Source organism: Solanum tuberosum, unplaced genomic scaffold (genome assembly GCF_000226075.1).
Source record: "Solanum tuberosum cultivar DM 1-3 516 R44 unplaced genomic scaffold, SolTub_3.0 scf00514, whole genome shotgun sequence".
Lineage (NCBI taxonomy): Eukaryota > Viridiplantae > Streptophyta > Magnoliopsida > Solanales > Solanaceae > Solanum > Solanum tuberosum.
Genome location: NW_006239454.1, coordinates 4,848 through 32,571, shown reverse-complemented (window position 1 = coordinate 32,571; position 27,724 = coordinate 4,848). Strand labels below are relative to the sequence as shown.

At 35.9% G+C, this 27,724-nt stretch overlaps 1 protein-coding gene and 1 long non-coding RNA gene across 3 annotated transcripts in view; both read right to left on the bottom strand.

The window, feature by feature from the left end:
• Positions 1-5,327: 5,327 nt before the first annotated feature.
• Positions 5,328-27,724, bottom strand: part of LOC102579840 (histidine decarboxylase-like) — a 24,805-nt gene continuing 2,408 nt past the window's right edge. Inside the window, exons 1-5 of one of the 2 annotated variants that reach the window (XM_006365100.2) lie at positions 7,163-7,252; positions 6,529-7,007; positions 6,228-6,421; positions 5,996-6,132; positions 5,328-5,909 (exon numbers count right to left, since the gene is read on the bottom strand). In XM_006365100.2, the coding sequence (XP_006365162.1) occupies positions 5,331-5,909; positions 5,996-6,132; positions 6,228-6,421; positions 6,529-7,007; positions 7,163-7,186 (1,413 nt within the window). In that variant the 5' untranslated portion in view covers positions 7,187-7,252 and the 3' untranslated portion in view covers positions 5,328-5,330. Of the gene's footprint in view, positions 5,910-5,995; positions 6,133-6,227; positions 6,422-6,528; positions 7,008-7,162; positions 7,253-27,724 lie in introns of those variants that run through there. The other variant, XM_006365101.2, reaches the window with a different exon arrangement.
• Positions 23,645-25,932, bottom strand: LOC102580605 (uncharacterized). The gene is made up of 3 exons (XR_368744.2): positions 25,726-25,932; positions 25,400-25,440; positions 23,645-23,927 (listed from the first exon to the last, which is right to left on the bottom strand). It is a non-coding gene; the product is annotated as an uncharacterized lncRNA (long non-coding RNA).

The following is a 27,724-nucleotide window of genomic DNA, read 5'->3' as shown; positions in this document are numbered from 1 at the left end:
AGTTTAAATACATCATTTATTTTCATTATTACTTAAATTCTATTGTATCGTATCGTTAAAATTAAACTATCGTTATGATCACTTAGGGTTGTTGTTTCTTATAATATGTATGTAGCATTTCAATTTCCATCAGGTATATTCTTGTTCCAATTATAAATTAAAAGTAAATGAATGCTACACAAAGATCGTAAAAAATACAATTGTATCGTGACGTCCAGTAGTACAATAAGGTATACAATTCACTTTCAATGTGGGAAATAAAAATGAAGTCGTAAAGAATTAATAAAATGTATCTTTATGGAAGACATATAAGCAAAACAGAGCTCTAAAAAATTGCAATTTTAATGTTGCACATTATATCTTGTCTTCCTTGCTTTCTAAGGACTAATGTAACCAATCTTATGGTATGAGCATGGACAATTTGGAAGATAAAGTATAATAGCATAGGCAAGAATGGAAGAATATGCATTTAAAAAACTAAGAGGAAATAAGAGGAGTAAAATGTCTATTGTTTAAAATAAGGGGATGAATTTAACTTTAAAAGTAAAGTAAATGACGATATTAATTTTAACCCAGTTGAAAAAAAGTAATAATAATAGAATAAATTATTTCTGTGAATCCAAACATGCAACTCCAAATGTCAATAATAGTTAACTATAGATTCGTGACTTGGCCAGTGCTGAACCTTTTCACACACACAAGTCAACATTTGAATTGGTCTTTTTTTTTTTTTTAACTCACGAATTATTATTTAAAAATGCTACTCCTACAAATGTGTTACTAATAAGTTGTTGACTAATATGAATTGTGATGCAATAGTCGAACTGTTTCACCATCGTTCTCAAATGTGGCCCGATTGAAAGCCACAGATGAAATTATATATGTTAAGCAGATTCTTGGAGTAATATCACTCAGCCTTTTTCAGTCGAAGACCTCCTTTTATCTTTGTAAAGCACATATATAGTATTTTCGTACTCATTAAATGATATCTATCTTTGTATCATGTATAATCTAAATTTCAAATATAAATTAACAGTAAGTTATTATTATGTTAAAGAATGATACAATTATGTCATCCAGTAGTACAATTAACGAGATACACTTCACATTCAATGTGGGAAACAAAAATGAAGTTATAAAGAATTAATGAATGTCATTTTTTATGGAAGACATATATAAGCAAATTAGAGCTCCAAAAATTTGCAATTTTGAAGTGGCAGATTATATTTTGTCTTCGTTGCTTTCTAAGAACTAATGTAGTCAATCTTATGATAGGAGCATGCACAATTTTGAGCAACAATGTCATCTGCAACACAAGGAGCCTCTGCTTTTCCATCTTGGTACCATTGTTTTCTTTGTTGCACTAATTCACTAATGAAATTGTCAAGCATTTCTCGTGTGATGCCTGGCATAACAATAACATGTGCCATGTCTTTGACACATGAAAGTTGCCAACGACGAACAAATTCATGGTCACGAGGCCTTTCAAGTACGACTATATATATGATGCTAAGCTCATTCAGCATGACACTTATCCCTTCTTTATGAAGACGATCTTTCAAATATTTAGCATTGTCGAGACATCTTTTAACATCTTTTTGCACTCCCAAATTAACTCCAAAGTATAAATTGAAGTTTGGTATGTCGATTACCAACAAATTAAATAAGATACATCAATTGCACACCCAAGAAAGAGAGATTAAATGACATAATTTGCCTGATGGAATCATGCATCAATAAGATGAAAAGAATGTAAGGTTGGGAGAAAAGAACTAAAGAACATGAGTAGTTTATAAAGAAGTGGTCATCCAATTCACCTTTGTTTCGGTGTCTAGCTTTATTCTCTCTTTTTCACTCTGCATGCACATGACAAAAAAATAATTAGCTGACCAGGATCATTGACATATACCACTTAACATCAAACTGAAATAACAATAAACATGTGATGTAAGACAGTAAGCATATGATTTTCCTCCTCCTTCAGCTTCCTATAATTTAACAAACCATATATAAATTTTGATTAAACGTTTCTCAATCCAGTCTAGTTAAGAAATACCATCCAGTAGTTCTTTCACATACATAAGCCAACAATAACAACAAATCCAGTGAAATTTCACAAGTAGAGTCAGGAGAAGGTAATTTGGGTTCATTCTCCTTTTACTTCTAATTACACCCACAAAACATCAATTCCCCTCGATCCCATTTTATATGACACCATTACTACTTGACCACATTTCATTTAATATACCTGATTGTAACTATTTTCAAGTACAAACACTATGGCTTTGTAACTTTTAAGTATTTAAATCTTACTTTTAAACAATTAAATAATGTCCGATTTGAGTCCAAAAATTAGCTAGTTTGATCACAGTACTCCAAACAAATTGTTGAAAAACTTTCACGGTTAATGAAAAAATTTAATTTCTACTCCCCAAAACAAAAGGAAAATAAGGGTATTGATGGAGAAAAAAGCATAAAGTAGTGCGGCATAAGTTTCCGAAAGTCCTACTGAATCTTGAAATCCCCTTTAAATCCAGTTCTTAAAATTCCAAAATCGATCGTGGCAGAAAAATGATCTTACCGGAGAAGAAAACATTCATATTAATTCGATAAATAAATATGCAGAATGAGTCTCACTCTCCTTCAAACAATTGCCATTTCAGGTGTATTTTCTGCCGTTTCTCATTGGTAAAATTGAATACATACAAATCTTGTGTAAAAGTCAGCATCTTTTTTCAAGAAAATCTAAATCCAACAAAAGACTATACAACACTTAAATGAAAAGCCGAAAATACCCCCAACTCTAGTTAAAAAAGGAGTTCAAACTCTCAATTCTATATACGTATGTATGTGTATATGTATGTATGCAGTAATAAGGGATGATGAACACTATAGTTATATATATAGAGAAAATACATAAAGTAACACCTGAAGTTGTTTCAAATTTTTAAAAAGATACCTTAACTATGCAAACGCCCTATTACCCCCCCTAAATAATCTTGAACTGATATTATTACATCATTTTTTCTCACCTGACATAGGGAATGTGGATCTCTCTTTAAAGAACGAGATCAACCTAAAATAATAAAGGCAAAAGGCATAAATTACCCCCAAACTTGTACCCAAAAGTCATTTACACACTTTAACTAATGAGACTATCTATTACACACCTTAAGTACATAAAAGTATATTTATTTCCCCCTTCCGTCACCCAAACCAGGGCGCGTTTCGCTCCACATAGTTGAGCGCGTCAACACGCTAATAAAGTCATTTTTATTTATTTTTTTAATTAAAAAACCCAACCCAACAGTTATATTCCCATTCTCTTCATATAATCCACCCACCCGATCCTAATGAACAAGAATCCTAAATTTTCACCCAAAAATCTGAATCAAGAACCCTAAATTCAAACATAGTTCAAAATTCCTTCTTTTGAATCAAAGGTAACTCTTTTTCATTATTATTCATTCATCTCTTTTCCATTTTGATTCATTCCTCTCTTTTTCATTTTGATTTGTTTCATCTATTTCGTATTTTGAATTTTTAGTTATTTGATTCGCGGTAATTCTTATTAAGAAAATTCAGATGAAATTGAAGAAGCAGCAGCAGCGGCAACAAAAAAATCTACAGGGGAAAGAGGAGACATTGGAGAAGACTGCTGATAACTTCTGGGTTTTACGTTATGGAGATAAAACCCAAGTCCTTGCTGCTGCTGCTGTTGTTGAAGTAGCATCATCTGCTGCTGCTGTTATTGAAGTAGCATCATCTGCTGCTGTTGTTGAAGTTGTAGAAATTGCAATTGTTATTGTTGTTGAAACTCCGCAAGAGATTGTTTTCCCATCAAATTGGGTCTCCCTTGATGAACGATCTGTGTAACCAGGTCAGGAAAAATACCCGATAGCAGTGAAGAATAAGGCCTTTGTGAGTTGTTATTCATGGTAGATCTTCCATTGTTGCTCCCACCGGCACCGTAAAACTTGCCGGAGTACCCACCAAACCCTAGTAACCACCAATTTGTTTCCACCAAACAATGAACGCCTCGATCGACAACACACCAATGTTCTTCAAATATGACAGTGAAAACTTGATTAGATGGTTAAAACTACAAGGATGCTTCAAAAACACTATAAAATCGAAGAAATCTTTAGCTAAAATTAGGATTTACAAACGAATTTTTTTGATTAGATTTTGGTGTTCTTAGAGAAAGGAACGGGTGGGTGAAATAAATGGACTATGGTAAAATAAAATGGATTTGAGTGAAAAGAATTGGGTTTGGGTGAAAAGAAACGGGTATGGGTTAAATGAATCGGATTGGGGTCTTTTATTACGTGGCTTCACTAGGAGGCGAGTGGCTCTCACTCTAGGCATAATGTCCTGGGTTGGGTGACGGAAGGGGGAAATAAATATACTTTTATGTACTTAAGGTGTGTAATAGATAGTCTCATTAGTTAAAGTGTGTAAATGACTTTTGGGTACAAGTTTAGGAGGCAATTTATGCCTTTTGCCAATAATAAAAATAACTTTATTTTTATAGGTATTTTGTTATAAAATATAATTTCTTGTTTTTCTTATTATTTTAGCTTTTTTTTCTTTGTTATTTTTCTTCTTTCTTCTTCAAAAACTCATTGTCATCTCCATTAAAACTCTCCACTTTCAATGTTACTATTTTACCACAAATTCGCCCTTCTTTTTTTACTACTATTAGTTTAAGTCTCTTTAATTTTAAAACTTTATCTAAATTTTTATTTTTTACATTTCAAACAATTTGATAAACACATTAGATTTCAAGATGATTAGGAGGTATCATTTAGTCTTTTTGTCCGGATTTCAATTAGGCTCTTTCAAATTTTGAGGAATTTATTGATTCTTTGAAAATTATTATTTCTAATTTTAAAGTTATATGAAAAGAAGATAAATTAATTGATGATACCTTTAAAATTTTGACTTTTTTTTACAAAAATAATTAATTTTGTCACTAACTCAACAAAATTTAGAAAATAATATGATTCTTTTTTTAAAAAAAAATAATTGAAGAAGGAAAAAAAATGGGGAGGGACACAAGTTGACATGAGTGGGGAAGGATGGGAGTGAGAGGTGAAGAAGAAGAAAGAAAGAAAATGGAGAGAAGATATCAGCTTGAAGTGGGGGTGGAATTTAAGGTGAAATAAAAATAAAAATAATAAAAATAAAATAAGTCAAAAAGTAAGAGATAGAAAAAAAAGATAAAGAAAAATTTAAAATGAAAAAAATTATATTTTAAATTAAATAAACACGTGCCACATAATAATTGGTGCGTGATAACACTTGCTTTTCAAAATTTGAAATTGCTTCTAAGGACTAATGTAGTCAATCTTATGGTAAGAGCATGCACAATTTTGAGCACCAATATCCTCTCCAACACAAGGAGCTTCTGCTTTTCCGTCTTTGTACCATTGTTTTCTTTGTTGCACTAATTCACTGATGAAATTGTCAAGCATTTCTCGTGTGATGCCTGGCATAACAATAACATGTGCCATATCTTTGACGCATGAAAGTTGCCAACGTCGGACAAATTCATGGTCACGAGGCCTTTCAAGTACAACTATGATGCTAAGCTCATTCAGCATGACACTTATCCCTGCTTGTTGAAGACGATCTTTCAAATATTTGGCATTGTCAAGACATTTTTTAACATCCTTTTGCAGGCCAATTTGTCCTTTTGCGCTCAAGCTATACCACAAGAAAATTGGAGTTAAACCGTTACGGCTACCAGAAATAGTGGCATCCACAGAAGCAATGTACTCCACATTTGTTGAGAGATTATTGATGTAGCTTTTTCTTGTTATTTGGACACCACAAGGCATTGGGCATCCTAAGAACTTGTGACCAGAAATTGTGACACTTCCAATTGGCTTCTTGAAACTAATCATCTGTTCAAATTGCACAAAGAACTATTAGAATGTCGCTCTCAAAATTACTCAAGAAATTGTAATTAGAAGTAAGAAGTGAAACTCACATTGTTTATAAAAGGGGTCATAAGACCACATAGTGCTGCATCACAATGGATGTAAAACCTATCTTGTGAATAGCCACAATCTTTGAGTGTTTCAAGAATAACATCAACATCATCAATAGCTCCTTTAAAGGTAGTCCCTATAATTAAAAGAACCATCAAGGGAAAAGTCGTAAGATGACTAAGTCCATAAAAGTAAAAAAGAAAAAGGATAAAAGTTGGAGTAGGTATATACCAATTGTGACATTTATAATTGCTGGTCTGTCTTTATTTTGAAGTAACTTTGCTCTTAAATCTGAATAATCCATCTCTCCATTTACTGATGTGTTGATTGTTTCTGAATCCATTCTGTACATTCTTGCAGCTTTGAAGACTGAGTAATGAGAGTCTTTCGATGCATATAATATCCCCTCGGGAAGTAGCTCTCTCCTACATAAGTGATGTTTAGAAGTGTAAGAGCACTGAAACAATAGAAGTTATTATATTATATATATATATATATATATAAACATATATATATAAATATATCAACTTACCCTAACAAAATTCCATGGAGATTGCCTTCAGTGCCACCATTGGTAACATAACCCCAATATTGATCCTTTTCAATTTCCCAGAGTTGTGCAAACCAATCCAAAACTGCCACTTCAAAGTCTTTTGAATGGAAATCGACAGTGTTTTGAAGAAAAGGATCACCACAATTGTTTAAGTGAAACTGCAAAAGTGGTGCTAAAGTTGCATAGTGATCATAACATATGTTGACTGGATAACCTAAATGAAAATTGACTCGTTGTTTTAGTGTGTCCAAATAATTGACCAAGATAGTGTCCAGAGAGGGACCATCATTCTTCAATCCAGGCTCCATCACTTCAAGTTGTAAGTTCTTCCTTGGCCCTGCGCCTGATTGTTCCACCTTCTGTTTCTTGTTCTCCACATTCGGAAACAATCTTCGTCGCGCTAAACTTCTAGGTGTCATGGCTAAACTTCTCGGTGTCATGGGTAATGGCTCAAAATCCTGTCAAGTATCATAATATAATTAGGTAAATAAAAACATATCTTATCTAAAAAGGAGGTCGTACAAAATCAATATATTTGTTATGAGATTTCAATAATTAATATTTGGGGAGGGACAGTAAAATTTTGTAAACAAAACATATGAAGAGTACGTACCATTTGAAGTGAAAGGCTACCCATTCTTGTGAAACACAAATTTAAGTAAGTCTTGTTTTTTGTTTGCTAATTATTAGAATGGAGAAGCAATTGCTGACTGAATTATGTGTTCATATGTCTTGGTTATACTTATATATAGCTCTAAAGTTTTGTGCACCAACCATCCTTTTAATTTCCTCTCTTTTTCCTCTTAGTTTCTTCAATTGTGTATCCCACTTGCTTTTTCTAAAGTTCCCTTGTGCGGTTTTGACTAGGCCATTCTTAGAAAGTGACTGCTCAAATATTATGAATGATGGGTTGGTGAAACTAATAACTGTAAGAAACTCTTTCTTATTAATGTTCAACTTACACGAGGAGATATTTATACACAGAAACTAACCAAGAGTCCTAGTTGATTACGGTACAGAAACAACAAAGTCTAAACAAACTAGGATACCAGAAGAAACCAAGACATAGTCGAACTCGTCTATGGTATCGTCATCATTCCCCCTCAAGTTGAGCAGGGTTCTGAACCACTGTCAACTTGAACTTCAATTCATGAAATCGTAACTTCGACAATGGCTTAGTCAACAGATCATCTATTTGATCATGTGTGTTGACATAACGAACCGCAAGAGTTTTAGAGCGAACCTTGTCTCGAACAAAATGAAAATCAATCTCCATGTGTTTTGTTCGAGAATGAAAAATGGGATTGGCTGTCAAGTATGTAGCACTGAGATTATCACACCAAAGAATAGGAGTAGAGGAGGTGAAGCAGCCAATCTCACGGAGAAGGAACTCAACCCAAGTGAGTTCAGAAGTTGCAGCTGCCAGGGCCCTATACTCGGCCTCAGTACTCGATCTAGAGACAGCACACTGCTTCCGTGAAGACCATGAGATCAAGTGGTTGCCAAGATATATAGCAAAACCAGTAGTAGACTTTCGATCATCCACATCGCCACCCCAATCAGAATCTGTGTAACCATGAAGTAGGGTGGTTGAGGTACGTGATAAGAATAGACCATGAGCAGATGTAGATTTGATGTATCGCAAAATCCGCTTCACTGCCACCCAATGACTGTCCATAGGACAATGCATAAATTGTGAAACTTTATTTACTGCGTATGCTATGTCGGGACGAGTGAATGTCAAGTATTGGAGGGCACCAACTATACTACGATACAAAGTAGGATCACTGAAAGGAATTCCACCAGAAGAGGAAAGCTTCAAAGCTGGGGAAATGGGAGTAGTAACAGGACTGCACGAGTCCATCTGTGCTCGGCGAAGAAGATCAGTGACATACTTGTGTTGCGATAAGAATAATCCTTCCTTCGTCCAAGTTGCTGCAATACCCAAAAAATAGGACAAAATCCCTAAATCCCGGACGGCAAACTGAGATTGAAGTTGAGAAACCAAAGCCTTGATATGTACAGGGTTATTACCCATCACTAAAATATCATCCACATATATCAAGCAAAAAATTTTGTCACCGGGAGTGGACATATAAAATAAAGAGCTATCAGTCTTAGAACCAATGAACCCAAGTGAAAGAAGAGCATCCGTGAGGCACTTGTTCCACATCCGAGGCGCCTGTTTGAGACCATAAAGAGAGCGCTTAAGTAGGCAGACATGATCGGGACGAGAGGGGTCAACAAAACCAGGAGGCTGAGACATATATACCACCTCATCTAAGTGTCCATGAAGAAAAGCATTAGAAATGTCCAGCTGCGTTATATGCCAACCGTTAGTCACTGCTAACGAGAGTAACAAACGAATAGTAGTTGGCTTAACAACTGGACTAAAGGTGTCCACAAAATCAACCCCAGGCCGTTGATGATATCCTTTTGCAACGAGACGTACTGTAAGAAACTCTTTCTTATTAATGTTCAACTTACACGAGGAGATATTTATACACAGAAACTAACCAAGAGTCCTAGTTGATTACGGTACAGAAACAACAAAGTCTAAACAAACTAGGATACCAGAAGAAACCAAGACATAGTCGAACTCGTCTATGGTATCGTCATCATTCCCCCTCAAGTTGAGCAGGGTTCTGAACCACTGTCAACTTGAACTTCAATTCATGAAATCGTAACTTCGACAATGGCTTAGTCAACAGATCAGCTATTTGATCATGTGTGTTGACATAACGAACCGCAAGAGTTTTAGAGCGAACCTTGTCTCGAACAAAATGAAAATCAATCTCCATGTGTTTTGTACGAGAATGAAAAATGGGATTGGCAGTCAAGTATGTAGCACTGAGATTATCACACCAAAGAATAGGAGTAGAGGAGGTGAAGCAGCCAATCTCACGGAGAAGGAACTCAACCCAAGTGAGTTCAGAAGTTGCAGCTGCCAGGGCCCTATACTCGGCCTCAGTACTCGATCTAGAGACAGCACGCTGCTTCCGTGAAGACCATGAGATCAAGTGGTTGCCAAGATATATAGCAAAACCAGTAGTAGACTTTCGATCATCCACATCGCCACCCCAATCAGAATCTGTGTAACCATGAAGTAGGGTGGTGGAGGTACGTGATAAGAATAGACCATGAGCAGATGTAGATTTGATGTATCGCAAAATCCGCTTCACTGCCACCCAATGACTGTCCATATGACAATGCATAAATTGTGAAACTTTATTTACTGCGTATGCTATGTCGGGACGAGTGAATGTCAAGTATTGGAGGGCACCAACTATACTACGATACAAAGTAGGATCACTGAAAGGAATTCCACCAGAAGAGGAAAGCTTCAAAGCTGGGGAAATGGGAGTAGTAACAGGACTGCACGAGTCCATCTGAGCTCGGCGAAGAAGATCAGTGACATACTTGTGTTGCGATAAGAATAATCCTTCCTTCGTCCAAGTTGCTGCAATACCCAAAAAATAGGACAAAATCCCTAAATCCCGGACGGCAAACTGAGATTGAAGTTGAGCAACCAAAGCCTTGATATGTACAGGGTTATTACCCATCACTAAAATATCATCCACATATATCAAGCAAAAAATTTTGTCACCGGGAGTGGACATATAAAATAAAGAGCTATCAGTCTTAGAACCAATGAACCCAAGTGAAAGAAGAGCATCCGTGAGGCACTTGTTCCACATCCGAGGCGCCTGTTTGAGACCATAAAGAGAGCGCTTAAGTAGGCAGACATGATCGGGACGAGAGGGGTCAACAAAACCAGGAGGCTGAGACATATATACCACCTCATCTAAGTGTCCATGAAGAAAAGCATTAGAAATGTCCAGCTGCGTTATATGCCAACCGTTAGTCACTGCTAACGAGAGTAACAAACGAATAGTAGTTGGCTTAACAACTGGACTAAAGGTGTCCACAAAATCAACCCCAGGCCGTTGATGATATCCTTTTGCAACGAGACGTGCCTTGTAACGTTCTAATGAACCATCAGCTTTCAATTTGGTTTTAAATATCCAGCGACAACCAATGATATTTTGTGACGGAGATGGAGGAACAAGCTGCCATGTGCCATTCTGTATTAAAGCATTATACTCCTCAGCTATAGCACTACGCCAATGTTTAGTCTTAATGGCCTGAGTATAACACGTAGGTTCCTCAAATGAAGGAGCAATAGCAGACATGGAAAACAGTTGTTTTGGCTTTAACGAACCTGTTTGAGACCGAGTAACAATTCGTCGAGCAGGTGTTGAAGGCAGCTGAGATGGAATACAGTTAGAGGCACCAACTGGCAAGTCACATTTAGAGAGGTCAACACACGGAGAAATCTCATTAACTGAAGAGTGGGTCGGTAAAGGTTGCGGAGTTCCAGATGTAATTGTTGGGGTTGTAGGCGGAGAACCAACTTGACTGGATGGTGAATGTGGCTGGGAGGTAGGCAAAACTTGAGGTGGAGACGGAACTGTTGGAGATGTAACTGGAAGTTGTAATGTGAGAGGATCGTTGGTGGCATTGGTTGATGTTTCGGGCACCATAACATCCTGGGATGAAAAAGGAAACACACTTTCATCAAAAATGACATGCCGAGATACAAAAAATTTGGAGGAAATAGGATCAAAACATTTATATCCTTTATGAATTTTACTATATCCCAAGAACACACAATATTTTGAACGAGGTGATAATTTGTCCTTCGTATAAGGACGAAGCCAAGGAAAGCAAAGACAACCAAACACTCGCAATAGAGAATAATCTGGTTCAATTCGAAATAGTACCAAAAAAGGAGATCGATTTTGCAATCTTGGCGTAGGTAATCTATTAATGGTGTAGACTGCAGTTTCGAAAGCATTAGTCCAAAAATGAGAGGGAACGTTAGCATGATGTAGTAATGCTCTACCAGTTTCCACTATATGCCTATGTTTACGTTCAGCACAACCATTTTGTTCGGGTGTATAAGGACAAGAAGAGCGTTGTGTAATTCCATTATCACGTAAGTAACTTGTCAAAGCTTGAAACTCACCACCCCAATCAGCTTGAAAAGATTTAATTGGACAACCAAAATATTTTTCAACCAAGGTACGAAATTGAATAAACACAGAGAGGACTTCAGACTTAAAGTGAAGAAAATATATCCAAGTATATTTACTAAAGTGGTCGAAAAAGATCACATAATAACGATAACCATCATTAGAAACAACTGGGGCAGGACCCCAAACATCCGAACAAATTAAATCAAGAGGCCTGGAGGCCTGAAAACTAGACTCACTAAAAGGGACCTTATGACTTTTGCTAACAGCACATGTAGTGCATAAACTAGAAGATTTACTAGACTTTAAAACAATTGATGGTAATGCTTGACGAACGGTAGGATATGATGCATGAGCCAAACGAGCATGCCAAACACCAAGAGAAGTTGCAAAGCAAGCTGGAGATGATAACTTTGTTACCGGAAGTGAATATAGTCCTCCGCTACTCAACCCTTTGTGTAGGGGTGCCCTCGTTGCCAAGTCCTTAATCAAAAAATGGTTAGGAAAAAATTCAACTGAGACATTATTAGATTTGGTAAAGAATTATGGCTACCAAGTTTTGAGTAGCAGTAGGAACATGAAGAATATCTTTAAGTGTAAATTTTTTTGCAGAAGCCATAATGGAACTTTTACCTATATGAGAAATTGGTAGTTTAGAGCCATTACCTAGAGTGACCTCCTCTGGACCTTGATATTCAGAGTGAATTCCAAGATTATTAAGGTCAGCTGTTAGATGATGCGTGGTGCCACTATCCATCAACCAATCTTGGGTAGGTGAGGGTTGGGTGTTTGCTAGGTTGGAGACGGGTCTGCCAAAAGATCGAGGTCCATTGAGTGTTCTAGGTGACGGGCATACTCGTGCGATGTGACCTTTTCCTTCACAATTGTGACAAACAATGGGTGATGCATCAGTGACTAAAGACTTCATATTAGAGGATGGAGTATTGTACTGATAACCATTATTTTGAGCCATCTGGGAGTAACCATGATTCGATGAGCGACCACGACCTCGATTACCTCTACCTCTACCACGTCCACGATTGGTAGCAACTGAGGTGTGAGTAAATTGTGATGTTGGTGCTATGACATTAAGAGCCTCATCTCTTTTCAATTGTCGTTCTTCATTCAACAACAATCCGTATAAAGCATCAAAAGAAATATCCTCTTGACGCGATTCAAGCGATCGTGTAAAGGGACGATAGGTTGGTCCCAAACCAGCAACAATGAATTCTACCAGATCATCATCAGTAACAGGATGCTGCAATGCAGCCAACTTGTCCGCAATACCCTTTGCATGTTGCACATAGGTTTCGATACTTGCATTATCTCTCCGCAATGTGTGTAACTGTATTTTCAACTCACGGATTTGTGGCTTGGAACCAGATGCATAGGCAGCCACAAGTTTGCTCCACGCTTTGTGAGCCGTCTCTGCACCAACCAATTGAGGTAAAATACCTTCTGAGACTGAAGCAACGATCCAACTTAACACAAGTTGATCTTGTCTTAGCCAAACATGGTACGCAGGATTAGGCTGATCACCAATCAGAACCTGATCTGGAATCACTGCGCTGCCATCGATATGATGACCAAGACCGCACCCTCGAACCATCGGAAGAAATTGCGTCTTCCACAACAGAAAATTCGAGGAGGTGAGTTTAACTGGTAATTGGTGTGCGAGATTTGGAGACGGTAAAGGTATATTAGTGAATGAGGTTTGTGTAGTTGCAATCAAATCTGTTCCTAACGATTCAGAGGCTGTGGAGATATTGTCATCCTTTGCCATTGGAATCAGTTCTCTGTTTTTCTTTTTGGGTTGTTTTAACCTTTTAGGGCTCCGATACCATGTAAGAAACTCTTTCTTATTAATGTTCAACTTACACGAGGAGATATTTATACACAGAAACTAACCAAGAGTCCTAGTTGATTACGGTACAGAAACAACAAAGTCTAAACAAACTAGGATACCAGAAGAAACCAAGACATAGTCGAACTCGTCTATGGTATCGTCATCAATAACAAGACAAATTCAAATAAATTAAACATGCAAAGATCAACATAGTGTCAAATTAATTAAACGCGTGCCTGTAAAGTGTAAACAATTCATTCTTTATTAGTAAGACTTATATTATGGTTCTAATAGCAGCCATTCATGTCTAACTACAACACCACTAAAATGTTAGTAGTAATTTTCTATCTGCCTTGCATAATAACAAATGGTTTTGCTAAGCAGAAGGCTGGATGAAAGAGGTAACACTCATCTTTGAAAAACAAGTTATAATAAGTTATTTTCCGAATTTGAAATATAACTTTACATTGAATTTAAATTTTTTATATCCAAACATTAATTTTCAAATAAATAAAAAATTTATTCTAAAATCATATTTTTATGATCACACGAGTCTTCATATTTGGCTTTCACTAGATGCTACTGAGTGGATTCTTTGTCTGAATCCAAGAAAGTGGAATCTTAGCTACTTCACCAAATGTCAATAATTAGGAACCAAAGACACGAGTCAACGTTTGAATTGGTCTATTTTTAACTATCTTCACACCAATTATAATTTAAAGATGTTACTCATATATAAATGTGTTATTAATAACATTTTTTTAAAGCAAATTTACCACTAGACAGTGTCTAGTGGCCTTTTATTAAACATAAAAAATATCAATAGAAACAAGTACAAGCAAGGGGGGATAGACCTTACCTTACTAATCCTAATGAAGTACCTAACTTCTACTACCTAACAAGCATGAAGAAAATAAGATCTAGAGAGAACTAAGTATTTTCTGATCATCACAGAGTTTGTAATACACTCCATGATGATATTACAAATGAGGATGTTTAAATAATGTAAAAATATGCCAATCAAGAAGAAAGTTGAGTTATTAGCCTCAAACTTTCTATTACAAAAGCATGAATTAAAAAAGATTGATTGCCCATCAAAAGTAACTTGAAGTATTTTAACTCTTGTCTTCTTCTTCAAACCTATCCAACAACACTTGATAATTCACACCTTCTTTATGGATTTATTGGATCTAGTTGAACCTATTGATAATGTCAAATGGTTTTGCCTTGCCTGTCGCATCGGTAGGTGCCTTGGAACAAACTCCTCAGTCATTTTACCGTCCCAACTATGTTGCCTTCCATGTGTCTTCTTTTTGCTTTTGTTGCTTCCACTTCTTTGTTGCCTAGATGATATATCCCCTTCCCTAGCCACTCTATCAAAGCATATGTCCAGCATATTGTCTTCCTCATCTTCATCAAGAGAATCCTCACTCAAATCAATTGTATTTGGCACTAAGGCCCTTGACTCATTCTTCTTTGCAAACACACATTTAGGCACAAATACGGAAGCTTCTGGACTTAATTTGCTATTCAAAGCAGGTGGTGAAACCTGTTTTTCTTGGATCAAATCGTTGTCATTCCCTGTTAACCTTACTTGCTTTCCAATAATCTTCAATAAAGCATCAAAGTTATTCGAACATAATAGGTCTTGTGAGGCATTACTAATATCTTGCCTCTTCTCACTGTCATGAAAATTTCCAGTCGGACCCTTTTCACTACATGGATAATTATTTTGACTAGTCGGGGAAAGGATCCGACTACTAGTTATTTTTTGTGTGCAACCAGTGTCCAGTTTTTAGTTGGATTCTCGTTTTCAACTTGCAAAACATGCTGCCCAGAATTTTCAGCATCTTCAACATCATATATATCCATTGGTTTTTGTCCTGAATCCATTAATTTTTGCCCTGAACCAACTCGCGGCACATCAACCCCAACTTTTGGTGTCCCCCCTGCGTTTTTAGTTGCATTAGACATCAAATTCAGCCCAACTTCTTTTGATTGCACCTCATTAGTAACAGCCTATTGATTATTGCAATCACCTTTGTTTTTGGTAATTATTTAAACACCATTATTACTTGTATCAACATCCATTAAGTCTGCACGATTTTGCTCAGAAGTGGCAGCAACTAATTGTCGATCTAAAGAAGTAGCTTTACTTTGATCGACATCTACAGACTTTCTTTTTTCATTTAATATTTCTCTCGCATCGCCTTGATACTTTTCACTATCGGTAGTACCTTTTAAAGCAACTTCAATGGTATTATCAATTTGTTTGTCATTTTGATTTCTTTTCGAGATCAAACAATAACTATCTTCATCATGACCTTGGTGCTTACAATAATTGCAATACAAAGGTAGATTATCATATACAATCTCCTGAAAAACCTTAATCAACTTACCAGATTTTCCATCCACAAACTGCAACCTTATACAATTTGGAAACGTTTCCATTAGATCAAGTATAACCTTGACCCTAGTCATGCTAGGTCTTGACTTGATTTGAGTAGCTTTATTATAGCAATTGGTTTCCCAACTGCTGATGCTATAGACAATAGAGACTTCTTTGCAAACAATTTCGGAGATAAGTTCGGTAAAGAAATCCAAACCACAGCTAACGTCGTTTCCTCCGTAGGGATATATCCAATGGACCATGGAAAAACCCTAATTGGTACTTCTTTTTTTAAAAAAAATGAATCTTTAGTCCAGAGACCATTTTATTGATAAGCTACATAGGCATAGCTAGTCAAAATGAAATAACAAAAGCAAAATGACCAAAGTCCAAAAAACAGAGACCGGTCCAAATGAAACATAAAAAACAAAATGACCAAAGTCCAAAAACAAAGACCGGTCCAAATGAAGAGCTGAAGAGTTTCTAACACTTTTCCCTAATCTATTCCACTGTTGTACTTCCTCCAAGTGAAGTACTCATATCTTGAGGCATACTTTCTCTTCCAATCTAATTGTATATGCAGGGAATCTGGAGTATTTTCTCTCATGGTTGCACCACCAATTTAGAGACTTTGTTGATCTACTTCTCTAGCTCACGGTACGACTCGTTCCAATATGTCTGTATTGTGTATATCCTTTAAATTATTGACCTATATATTTCTTTTCCTCTTTGCTCATCAGATGGTCAGAGTTCTTCCCAAGTTGACCGTTACTTGTTGCTCTGTTTCCTCTAAACTAGTAAGTCATTGAGGATGCTCGTCATTCCATTTTAAGATGCTCTTCTTTCTAGCTTCATTGTTGTTGTGTATTGATTAGCTATAAAGCTTTGGCATCCGGCTTGCAGTGTTGTATCTATGCATCCGTTTTTCTTGACTGTTGATGTTTTTTTTTCCTCCTTATTATCAGCATTTTGGTGTTATGATTCTTCTTGTCTTGATTCTGATGTTTGGGACCTGCGTTTTATCTAAATTAATGTCTTCGAATTGAACTTGGTAGCTCTTGAAAAGTGTTGTATTCCTTGGTGCTTTGTGACTCCACCACTTCATTTGCTAAAGCGTCTGCCACACAATTTCCTTCTCTAAATGTATGAGTTAGTGAAGCTTGTAGCTTGTGTACAAGAACTCTTATTTCCTCAACCCTTTCTACCAGTTCCCATGGTACATTCCACTGTTTTTCAATCATCTTTTTTAGGCTTAAAGAGTATGTTTCCACCATAACTCCCGTCAGATCCTTTCCCATGCAGTATTGCAAAGCCTCCAAAATTGCTATTGATTCAGCCTCTGTGTTTGTTGTCACTCCAATTCCTTTTGCCTTTGCATATAGTAAGTTACCTTCATGATCTCTAATGCAAAATCCAATGGAGTTATCTCCAGGATTACCTTTACTTGCACCATCTGTATTACATTTTACTCTGTCTCTCTCTAGCCTTTGCCAAACTACACTGTAATGATATAGCTTGGGATTATATTTCTGCAATTTTACTATCAACTGTGGCCAATTAGCTTTTTCTGATCTTATCCAAGGATACACTCCTCTTACTAGCTTCCTCAACATCTCTGTTACTTGCTCCACCATGTTTTCAAAAGAAACCGTCTGTTTATGCTTCAAGTGATTTCTCATTCTCCATAATGTCCACATAATGATTGTTGAGACTGCTCTATACAGCAGTTGAATTTTAGGATTGGCTTCTAGACTCCACCATTCAATAATGAGTTGTTGTAGGTGCATGTCCTCCATATTTATACCTGCAAAAATAGCAAACTGCCTCCACAACCTTTTGGCTATGGGGGTTGTTAGGAAAACATGTGTCATGGTTTCTTCTGCTTTCGCTTCACAACACCAACATCTCGATACAATCTGAATTTTTAATTTTTTCAGATTGTCATCAGTGGAAATTCTCCTGAGCCATAATCTCCAAACAAAGAAATTGATTTTCCATGGCAATCCCTTTGCCCATATGAAATCAAAATCTCTTCTACTTTATTTTTTGTGTCTCACTAAATTCCAGGCTGAATTGACTGTGAAAATTCCTTGAGAATTACCCATCCACCAAGCTGCATCATTGTTGTTGTTTTCTTTTGGAGGCTTAACATGATTCACTACATATTCAGTCATCTCTTCAGACAGTACCCTCCTCAGACGTTCCCTATCCCATATTCCTTGTCTACTAAAAGACCTTACCTCCAATTCTTCATTTACTGCATTATCTCCCTCCACATAATAGAGTGCTCCTTGCTTGGTCCAGTTATCAAACCAGAAACTAGAACTGCCATCTTTCAATTGCCACCAAATGTTATGTTCTACCTCTTCTCTAACAGTAGTCATCTTTCTCCAAATATGTGATGTTCCTTGTCCTTTAGCCAAAATTGGGTGGAATTTTTTGCAGTATTTATTCCACATAAAACTTCCCCAAGGAGATGATGTAGTTGTTCTAAATTTCCACCATAACTTTGCAAAAAGAGCTTTGGACATGTCATGTAATGATCTGAAACCTAAACCTCCCTCCTCCTTAGGGTAACACATATTATCCCATGATACCCATTGTTTTTTTCTGGCTCCAGTTGCATTACCCCAGAAAAATCTTGCAAAATTTTTATGCAACTGATCAATTACACTTTTGGGGGGGTTCATTGCAAACAGTAAATAGATAGGCATAGTTTGCAAGACATGGGCCATCAGAATGTATCTTCCACCAAAGGACAAGAGCTTGTTCTGCCAGGAGCTTAATCTCTTCATTATCTTCTTGACTAAACTCTCGAAATGTGATTTATTTTTCCTCCCATAAAAAATAGGGCATCCCAAATAGATGAAAGGGAAAGATCCTTGTCTGATTCCAGTGAGTTTTCTTATCCTATTACATACCCCTATAGGAACTTTCTCATGTAGGTATACCAGGCTTTTGTTCAGATGATTCATCTGTCCTGAGACCATCTCATAATTCCTTAGAATCTGCATCATCTTTCTAATTGAGGATGATTGTCCTGAACAGAAGAGTATAGTGTCATCTGCATATGATAAATGATTGATTTCAGGGCTCCATTTAGGCATCCCAAATTCCTTGAAATTTGAATCTTCATATAGAGTGTTGAGTCCTCTTGTTAGTACCTCAGCTGTAATTATGAATAGAGTAGGGGATAATGGGTCTCCCTATTTCAGCCCTCTGGAAGACTAAAAGAAACCAAAAGATTGTCCATTCATTAAGACTGAATACCAATTATTACTAATCAGTCTTGCTACCATATCTATAATTCTTTCAGAGAATCCAAATTTTCTCAGCGCTCTCACTAAAAATTTCCAAGACACCCTATCATATGCCTTTGCCATATCTAACTTCACCACCATATTGTGTAGTTTATTTCTCCTGTTTATGTCTCTTACTATCTCTTGGGCCAGCAACACATTCTCTGTTATGCTTCTTCCTTTGACAAAACATGATTGATTTGCTGAAATAATTTATGGGAGCACTGTCACTATTCTTTCATGGATGATTCTTGAAATTATTTTGTTGAGAAAATTGCTTAGACTTATTGGCCTAAGGTCCCCATAAGATTCTACCACCTCTTTCTTTGGTATGAGCACCAAATTGGTATGTGTAATGTACCTGAAAAACCATCTGACCCACTAGCACTCTCTTCACTTAGATTAAAAACCACCATTCTAACCTCATATTCTGTAGGCATTCTTCCCATATCAGCATTTTGTTCCTCATTTATTAAAGTAGGGATGTATTTCAGCATATCATAGTTGGTGGTCTCTTGATTCTCCCTGAACTACTCCCTAAAGACATTTACAGCTTCTTCCTCTATATTTTGGGTAGTAGAGATTTTGTCCCTCTGGTTAGTAAGAATGTCCATAACTTGTAACTTTCTCCTCTTCCCTTTTACAAAAGCATGAAAGAACTTGGTATTTCTATCTCCTTCTTTAAACCACTTCATACCTGCCTTTCGCCTCCAAAACTCCTCCTCTATATGTCTATATTTTTTTAACTCAACTTCTGCCTTATGAAGTGAAGCTCTGTTGGTTGTTGTTGGTGTAATCTCCATCTATATTTCCATAGCTTTAATGGTGTCTTCTAAAGTGGCAATTCTCCGAAAAATTATTCCAAAGGTACTTCTACTCCATTGTGTTAAGGCAGACTTGATTCTCTTCATCTTACAATGAATCACTGTGAACGGATTCCCATTAATCTCTTCCCCATTCCAGTTATCTTTCACAACCTTCTTAAATTCACTATGTTTGGTCCAGAAGTTTAAAAACCTAAAAGGTTTTATTACTGGCTCTTGTAAAGAGTTACCAATCACATGTAAGGGGGCATGATTAGACCCTTGCCTAATCAGATGATGTACCTCACTGTTAGGTATTAAGCTCATCAATTCATTATTGCCAAATACTATATCAAGTCTTTTGAAAATATTCTCTCTCCTTCAATTCTGTCATTCCATCATGTGTATGAACTACCCTTAAACTTGATTTCATTTAATGCACATGCATTTGCACATTGAACAAAATTTGCTATTTACATATGTGTGACAGGTAGGCCACCCAATTTCTCAGCTTCATCCATAATAGTGTTAAAATCTCCTCCAACCAGCCATGGTATGGTAGAGTTTCCTGCTATCTCTTTCAATTCCTCCCATAATTCCAATCTCTCCAATGCAAAACATCTAGCATAAACTGCTGTGATTCTGAAATAATCATTTGAGCCTCTTCTTTTGAATCTGATTGTGATTTGTTGCATAGAGTCTATGCCATTCTGTTCTTCCCAATCTTCCACCCAAAAGATCCATATTTTGGTCGCACAATTCACCTTTGCATTTGGCATGCCCAATTTTCTTCTGTATGTTTCTAACTCTGAAGGACTTTGAAATGGTTCTAAAAGAGCAATATATGAGTAATGATGTTTGTTATGCTAATCAATAAGTCTGTCAAAAGCCTTTTGAGTCCTAACAGACCTAATGTTCCAGAATAAAGCTTTGCTAATCATTAAATATTGGTTGAGATAGACCCCTTTTTACTCCTTGTATTTATCTGTGAATGGGTATGAGCTATTTTTCCCCTTTTTTTACTTTTCCCTTTTAAATGATTGATCTGCCTTGGTGAAATATCACCTTATCTACCTATGTTATCAATGTTTCTTTCCATGTTCTCATCTTCCTCTCTTTCCTGTATTTCTTTTCTTTCCTGCTCAGAGAGTTTATCTATCTTTGGAGGTGTTATTGTTACATGATGGGTTTGTGAAATGCATGTCTCTCCTATCTGACTATCGCCAACATCTGGATGCTCTCTTGTGTCAGCTTCTTTTTCCATTTCCTTCTCATTGTCCCTAGCTGCCTTTTTTTCTTTGTCATTCATCCTTTTCACCGACTGCTCTGATTCATCTGATAAATTGAGCATATCTTTGATTGCACTTTGAGCATCATCTTTCTCAATAGAAGTGTTTTGTGTATTGTTCACCTCTTTTTTATTGCTCATTTCCTCATATTGTGTTGTTCCATATACCTGTTCCTCTACCTGGTTCCCCTTCTCTTCTTCTTTTCTACCAAAGTCCCTTTCTTTATGTGGTTCTTCCTTGTTCTCACCTACTAATGCTCCAAACTTGTTTGTAGTATTGACCTCACTAATTCTAGTTTGTTGGTATAGTTCTGGATGAAGTACAAAACATTCCTGCTCTTTGTGCCCTTGTAACTTGCAGGATTTACAATATTTGGGTACATAATCATACCTAATAGATCCACTTCTCTCTTATCTCTCCAGTTTTGGTCTTCATTCCGATTTGATTCTTTTAGAAAAATTCCCCAAAAGATCTACCTCCACCTTCACTCTCGCACAACTAGGCCTAGTCTTATTTTGTGTTGCTAAGTCCACCTGTAGAGGCTTTCCCACTGCTGCTGCAAGTGAAAAAACAACCTCCTTCCCAAAGAAATTTGGTGGTAATGATGGAAATGATATCCATGCAATCGCTATAGACGTCTCTTCCACTGGATCAAAGAGAGGAACCCACTTCAAGGTTCACATTGGATAGGAACAATGTTTGTGCATGATTTAGAATTGAGGCTTGGATAATAGATTTAGGTAATCTTCTAACAGTGTGGCTCTAATTAGGATATATATGTTGCTTGACAACCCAATATTAACCTCTCCTTTCAGGTCACACTGTTTCGGAATCAATCTCCTTAGTTCCTATATCTCCGGCCATCCATAGGAGAATTTTCCTATAACTGCATACTGGAGATCTTCATTGATTATCATTTGATTTACTTCATCTTCTTCCCAGACAATACGAGGCTCCCCATGCAAGTAGGAAATTTGTTTTAGAGGTACTGGTTTGCAAGAAAGGTGTGTTGGTTTGATGGTGCTGGCATATGTTGGTTTGTCTATTACTTTTGTACTGATGGTTGGTCCAACCTCCATAGGTGGAGGCTGTCTAACGGCCATCATGGCCATGACTTTTCGATGGCAAAGTTTTAGGTTTTCCGTTCAGCTTTTAGGTTTTTCTCGACTATTTTTCTTCTAATTAATTGATGGTTTGCATTACTTTCACACTTTGTTTATTAGAATGTATTAACAATAATATTTTAGTTGTCTAATGACTACATTGGTCCTCCTCTCCATTGTAGAGAAGATAATTAACTGAAGCGAGAAAAAGCTAGTACATAATCTTCATATTGATTAAACATCAACAAAATTTGTCTTGGAGCAAGTAAGCCAATTAAACAATTGCCCTTGGTACCAAGATGTTCCAGTAAAGTTGACCTTAATACCTTCAAATTTGGCGCACCATGGGATAATTTAAACACCACTGCTTGATGTAATCCCTCTTCGATCATAAAGTTTTGCCTTTCCTCCATTGAAAATGTGATAGTAGGTTCTCCATGAATTATTTCAATTGATTTTACGATTGTTTTTGAGTTTAATTAGGACAGATTGTTTAGGATTTATAGTATTGGAATTGAAAAGGATGGCGTATGTGATGGTTTTGGGTGGTGGGGCGGGCTGGACAGCCTCGAAAGGAGGTCGTCCAGTGGCTGTATAGCTTCGCAGCTGCTGCCTATGTAGGAGCCACAAGAGAAAACCCTAGGTCGGCTAAAGGGATAAGTGATGAATACTTTTTTTTCTATCGCAACTTCGGCATAGTTTAAGCAAAATCGAAATTTGTATTTTTGATTTGGATTGTGGTTGTAGGGGGTTATTTGCACTTTGCCCTATTTTCTTTAATTTTTATTCTTAGAGATAAATATTTATTTAAAGATGAATAAATTCATATTTCTGCACCATAAAATTTCATAAGTTATATTCCATTTTCTTTAAGTAATTTACCCCTACTGAACATAAGTTAGATTTCTAAGACAATTTATTTTTAAAAACAAACATAAAATAACAATCCATTTGAAATGCTAAGGGCAATTAAATGACGTCGAAGTGGACTTTTGACCTCACCAAACTATCTCATTGTAAAAGTACTACTTCCTCCGTCTCAATTTATATGATTTATTTATTTTTTAGTCAGTTTCAAAAAAATAAACATTTCTATATTAAGTAACAATTTAACTATAAAACATCTATTTTACCTTTAATGAAATGATTTATAACCACACAAATTGTTATCATTCATTTTGGACCACAAGTTTTAAAAGTTTTCCTTACTTTCTTAAACTCTATGCCGAGTCAATCTACCTCACATAAAATAGGATGGAGAGAGTAGTATATATAAGAACGCCTGTGCTGAGCACGACCCAACATTGCAGGTTAATTGTTTCAGTTCATATAAGCAGGAACAAAAAACATAATTTGATCAATGCTAGATTAACTCCAAAGTATAAATTGAAGTTTGGTATGTCGATTACCAACAAATTAAATAAGATACATCAATTGCACACCCAAGAAAGAGAGATTAAATGACATAATTTGCCTGATGGAATCATGCATCAATAAGATGAAAAGAATGTAAGGTTGGGAGAAAAGAACTAAAGAACATGAGTAGTTTATAAAGAAGTGGTCATCCAATTCACCTTTGTTTCGGTGTCTAGCTTTATTCTCTCTTTTTCACTCTGCATGCACATGACAAAAAATTAATTAGCTGACCAGGATCATTGACATATACCACTTAACATCAAACTGAAATAACAATAAACATGTGATGTAAGATATCAAACACTGGCTTTGGCCCCATCCCGTAGTTCATTCACAAACAAAAGCCAACAATAACAATAAATCCAGTGAAATTCCACAAGTAGAGTCAGGGAAAGGTAATTTGGGTTCGTTCTCTTGTTACTTCGAATTACACCCAGAAAACATCAATTAAAGTAGTGCGACTAAAGTTTACGAAAGTCCTACTGAATCTTGAAATCCCCTTTAAACCCAGTTTCTAAAATCTCAAAATCGCTCGTGGCAGAAAAATGATCTTACCAGAGAAGAAAACATTCATGTTAATTCGAGAAATAAATTAAAAATGCAGAATGAGCCTCACTCTCCTTCAAAAAATTGTCATTTCAGGTGTATTTTCTGCCGTTTCTGATTGGTAAAATTGAAAGAATACAAAACTTGTATAAAAGTCAGCATCTCTTTTCAAGAAAATCTAAATCCAACAAAAGGCCCATATGCTAAAATGCCAAAAAAAAAAAAAAAACTAAAAATAGTACCTCAAGTCACAAAGATGAGAACTTTATGAGGGCCTGCTTCAATACGAATTCAATTTTATATCTATTTGTACTGAAAAATTGAGTAATTGCAGGAGAGACGATAAATTTAGAAGGAAGAATTCATATGAGAGAAGAAAAGAATTACAATGGCATCTCTCTTTGGGAATAGCAAAAGTTTGGTTGGGGGAAAATTGACATATACTTGGATAAAAAGGCTTATTTTAGAATTAAATCAAGTTAATTTATTTTTTACGCAAGAGGTACAAATATGTCCAGCAAAAATTAAAGTTAAAGCAAATATACAACACGAATGGAGCATCTAAAGGTAATCCTGGACCTAGTTCGGCGGCATTCTGTATTAGGGATCATGATGGTAATTTGATAGTTGCTAAAGGTTTCAAACTCCCAGACACGACAAATATGGTAGCAGAAGCTATAGCTATAAGGGAGAGTCTAATTTATTGTAGTGAACATGGTATTGGACATGTTATTCTTGAGACAGACTCTTTAACAATGGTTCATATCTTAGAGGGTGAATGGGATGTACCATGGAGTGTAGCACTCGAAGTTAATGACATCAGAAGGTTGAGAGGGGTGGTTTCAGCAAGAGTAAAGCATTCCTTTCGGGAAGGAAATACTCTTGCTGTTTTTTTACTAATCTAGTTTTCCCTTTTGCAGGTGATTTTCAAATTAATCATTTCCGGGATATACCTAGCGAGGGAAGAAAGCTACTCAATCTGGATAAGCAAGGCACACCATACATAAGGAGACAGATACAAGAATACAAATAACAGTAGCCTCAAAATTCAAGACCTTTTCTGGTTATGCAGAGTATAGTTAAGTTAATCCTTGAAGTAAATTCAATAGATTTGTGTACTTACACCTGGTGAGAGCCAAATCAAAGTATTAGCTTCTTGTGAATCTGCAAAAATCAATAAAGGGATGTTGCATATAAATTTTCTTATTCATAGTGGTAGTATTAACTAAATAGAGACTCTAATGGTTGTATCAATCCCATTGGAATTCAACCCATTGAGCCTTTGAAAGGTTAGTAATACTATGGTGAAATGGAGAAGAGGCTCAAATACTTTACTGCTATTTCATAAAGTTCTAATCTGCAATGTTTAAATGAGATTTATGTGGAATAGCAATTCAAAATTAGACAATAAGTGTATGAATTGGATCAATCAATCAAATCACAAATTACCTGCAAGCTTGTTGGATTCTGAACTTGAAGGTCATCCATCAGGGGAAGTGCTTGGATTGTGTCTCCATTCATCGGATCGAATCGACATTCTTGGAGTTTCGATCGATAATGAAGGGGGAAGCTGAAGTGATGGAAGGCTTCTTGAAGTTTCCTTTTTTACTACTGATGGATGAGTTTTTGTCCATTTGTCTTTGATGCATTTTATTTTTTATTTTTGGTGTTATTTTCTTTGGATTAAGCCTCTGTTGGGCTGAATCTTATTTGTTTTTAATAAAAAGTGGCTATGCCACAACCTTCAAACAAAAAAGAAGAAGTTCAATACCTGAAATACCATTATATATAGCAGCTAGTTAATATTGATGACAAATTTGGTACTTTTTAAAAGGGACCGATTTTTTTGGAAATTTGAAGTATAGTACAATCTAAACATATGACTGTACAATTAAGCTTATACAACACTTAAATAAAACTCAAAAATACCCCCAACTCCAGTTAAAAAAGGAGTTCAAACTCTCCTTTGGGAAAAGGATTCCCCATAAACTTGTTTCGAAAAGTCACTTACATGTTTCAACTATCATGATGACTTATTGCACATCTTTACTACTTAAAATATAACATCAACATCATCAATAGCTCCTTTAAAGGTAGTCCCTATAAAAAAAGGAGTTCAAACTCTCCTTTGGGAAAAGGATTCCCCATAAACTTGTTTCGAAAAGTCACTTACATGTTTCAACTATCATGATGACTTATTGCACATCTTTACTACTTAAAATTGAATTTAATACCACCCTGCTATGTGCAACACCACTCTCATAGTATGTGGTGTATTACACTCGCTGCCACATCAATGCCATGTCAAAAAATTTATTTTTTTTACTTTCTTTTCTTTATTACTTAACTTTTATTTTATTAATTATATTTTACACTAATTAATTCCTAATCAATTATTAAAATTCTCTAATAATTCTATCTTCCTCATTGCAAAACGGTAAAGAAGAAACTTTTAGCAATGACCACCAAGGAAATTGTCCGCAATCTGGAGTGAAAAAATTCTTCCATTCCAAAATGTACCCACAAGAAGGTTGCTTCAGTTTCTTCCATTGATTGGCCATGAAAACTAAGCATTCATTGTTATTTGTTGTAGCTTGTAGTTGTAAAGATTTTTCAGATTTTTCAGATTTGGACATACATTCTTTGTTATTTTTCCATGTTCTTCCTGGAGATTTCTTAAAAAATAGAGATAATAGAAAAATAAGTTTCTTCCCATTTTCAATCGATCACTCAATATTCAAAACATCAACCAAAGACCCATCGATTGAAACCTCCCAAAATTTAACTCATTTTTGAAGTAATTTATTTCTTGGTTGTTTCTTGTTATTGGTTTATTTTAAGCTTAATGGGGTGTGAAGAAGATGAGGATGGTGGGGCGTGAAGAAGAAGAGATGTGGGGTTGGGGTTTAAGAAATATTTTGATTTTTTTTTTACTTTAATAATTATCTGACGCGCGTGATTTTTTTTAAATTATTACTCCCTCCGTTTCACAAAGAATGACCTCCTTTCCTTTTTAGTCAGTTTCAAAAAAATGACCTCTTTCCTATTTTGGAAACATTTTAGTTTTTGCTTTCCACGTGGCATGTTTAAGACCACAAGATTAAGGGCAATTTTGTACATTTGACATAACTTTAATTTAGGACCACAAGATTCAAAAGTCTTCTTTAATTTCTTAAACTTTGTGCCAAGTCAAACCAGACCAATCTTTTTGAAACGGAGGGAGTATTATTTTGTCATGTCAGCTTTAGGGGTAAATAAATTCACTTTTAAATAGCAGAAGTGTGTAATAGATCGTTATGATAGTTTAAGCGTGTAATTGATTTTTCGGTACAAGTTAAAGGGGGAATCTATGCCTTTTCCCCTCTCCTTTCTATATGTGTATGTATATGTATGTATGTGTAATGAGGGATGATGAACACTATAGACTTCTCACCATATTATATATATA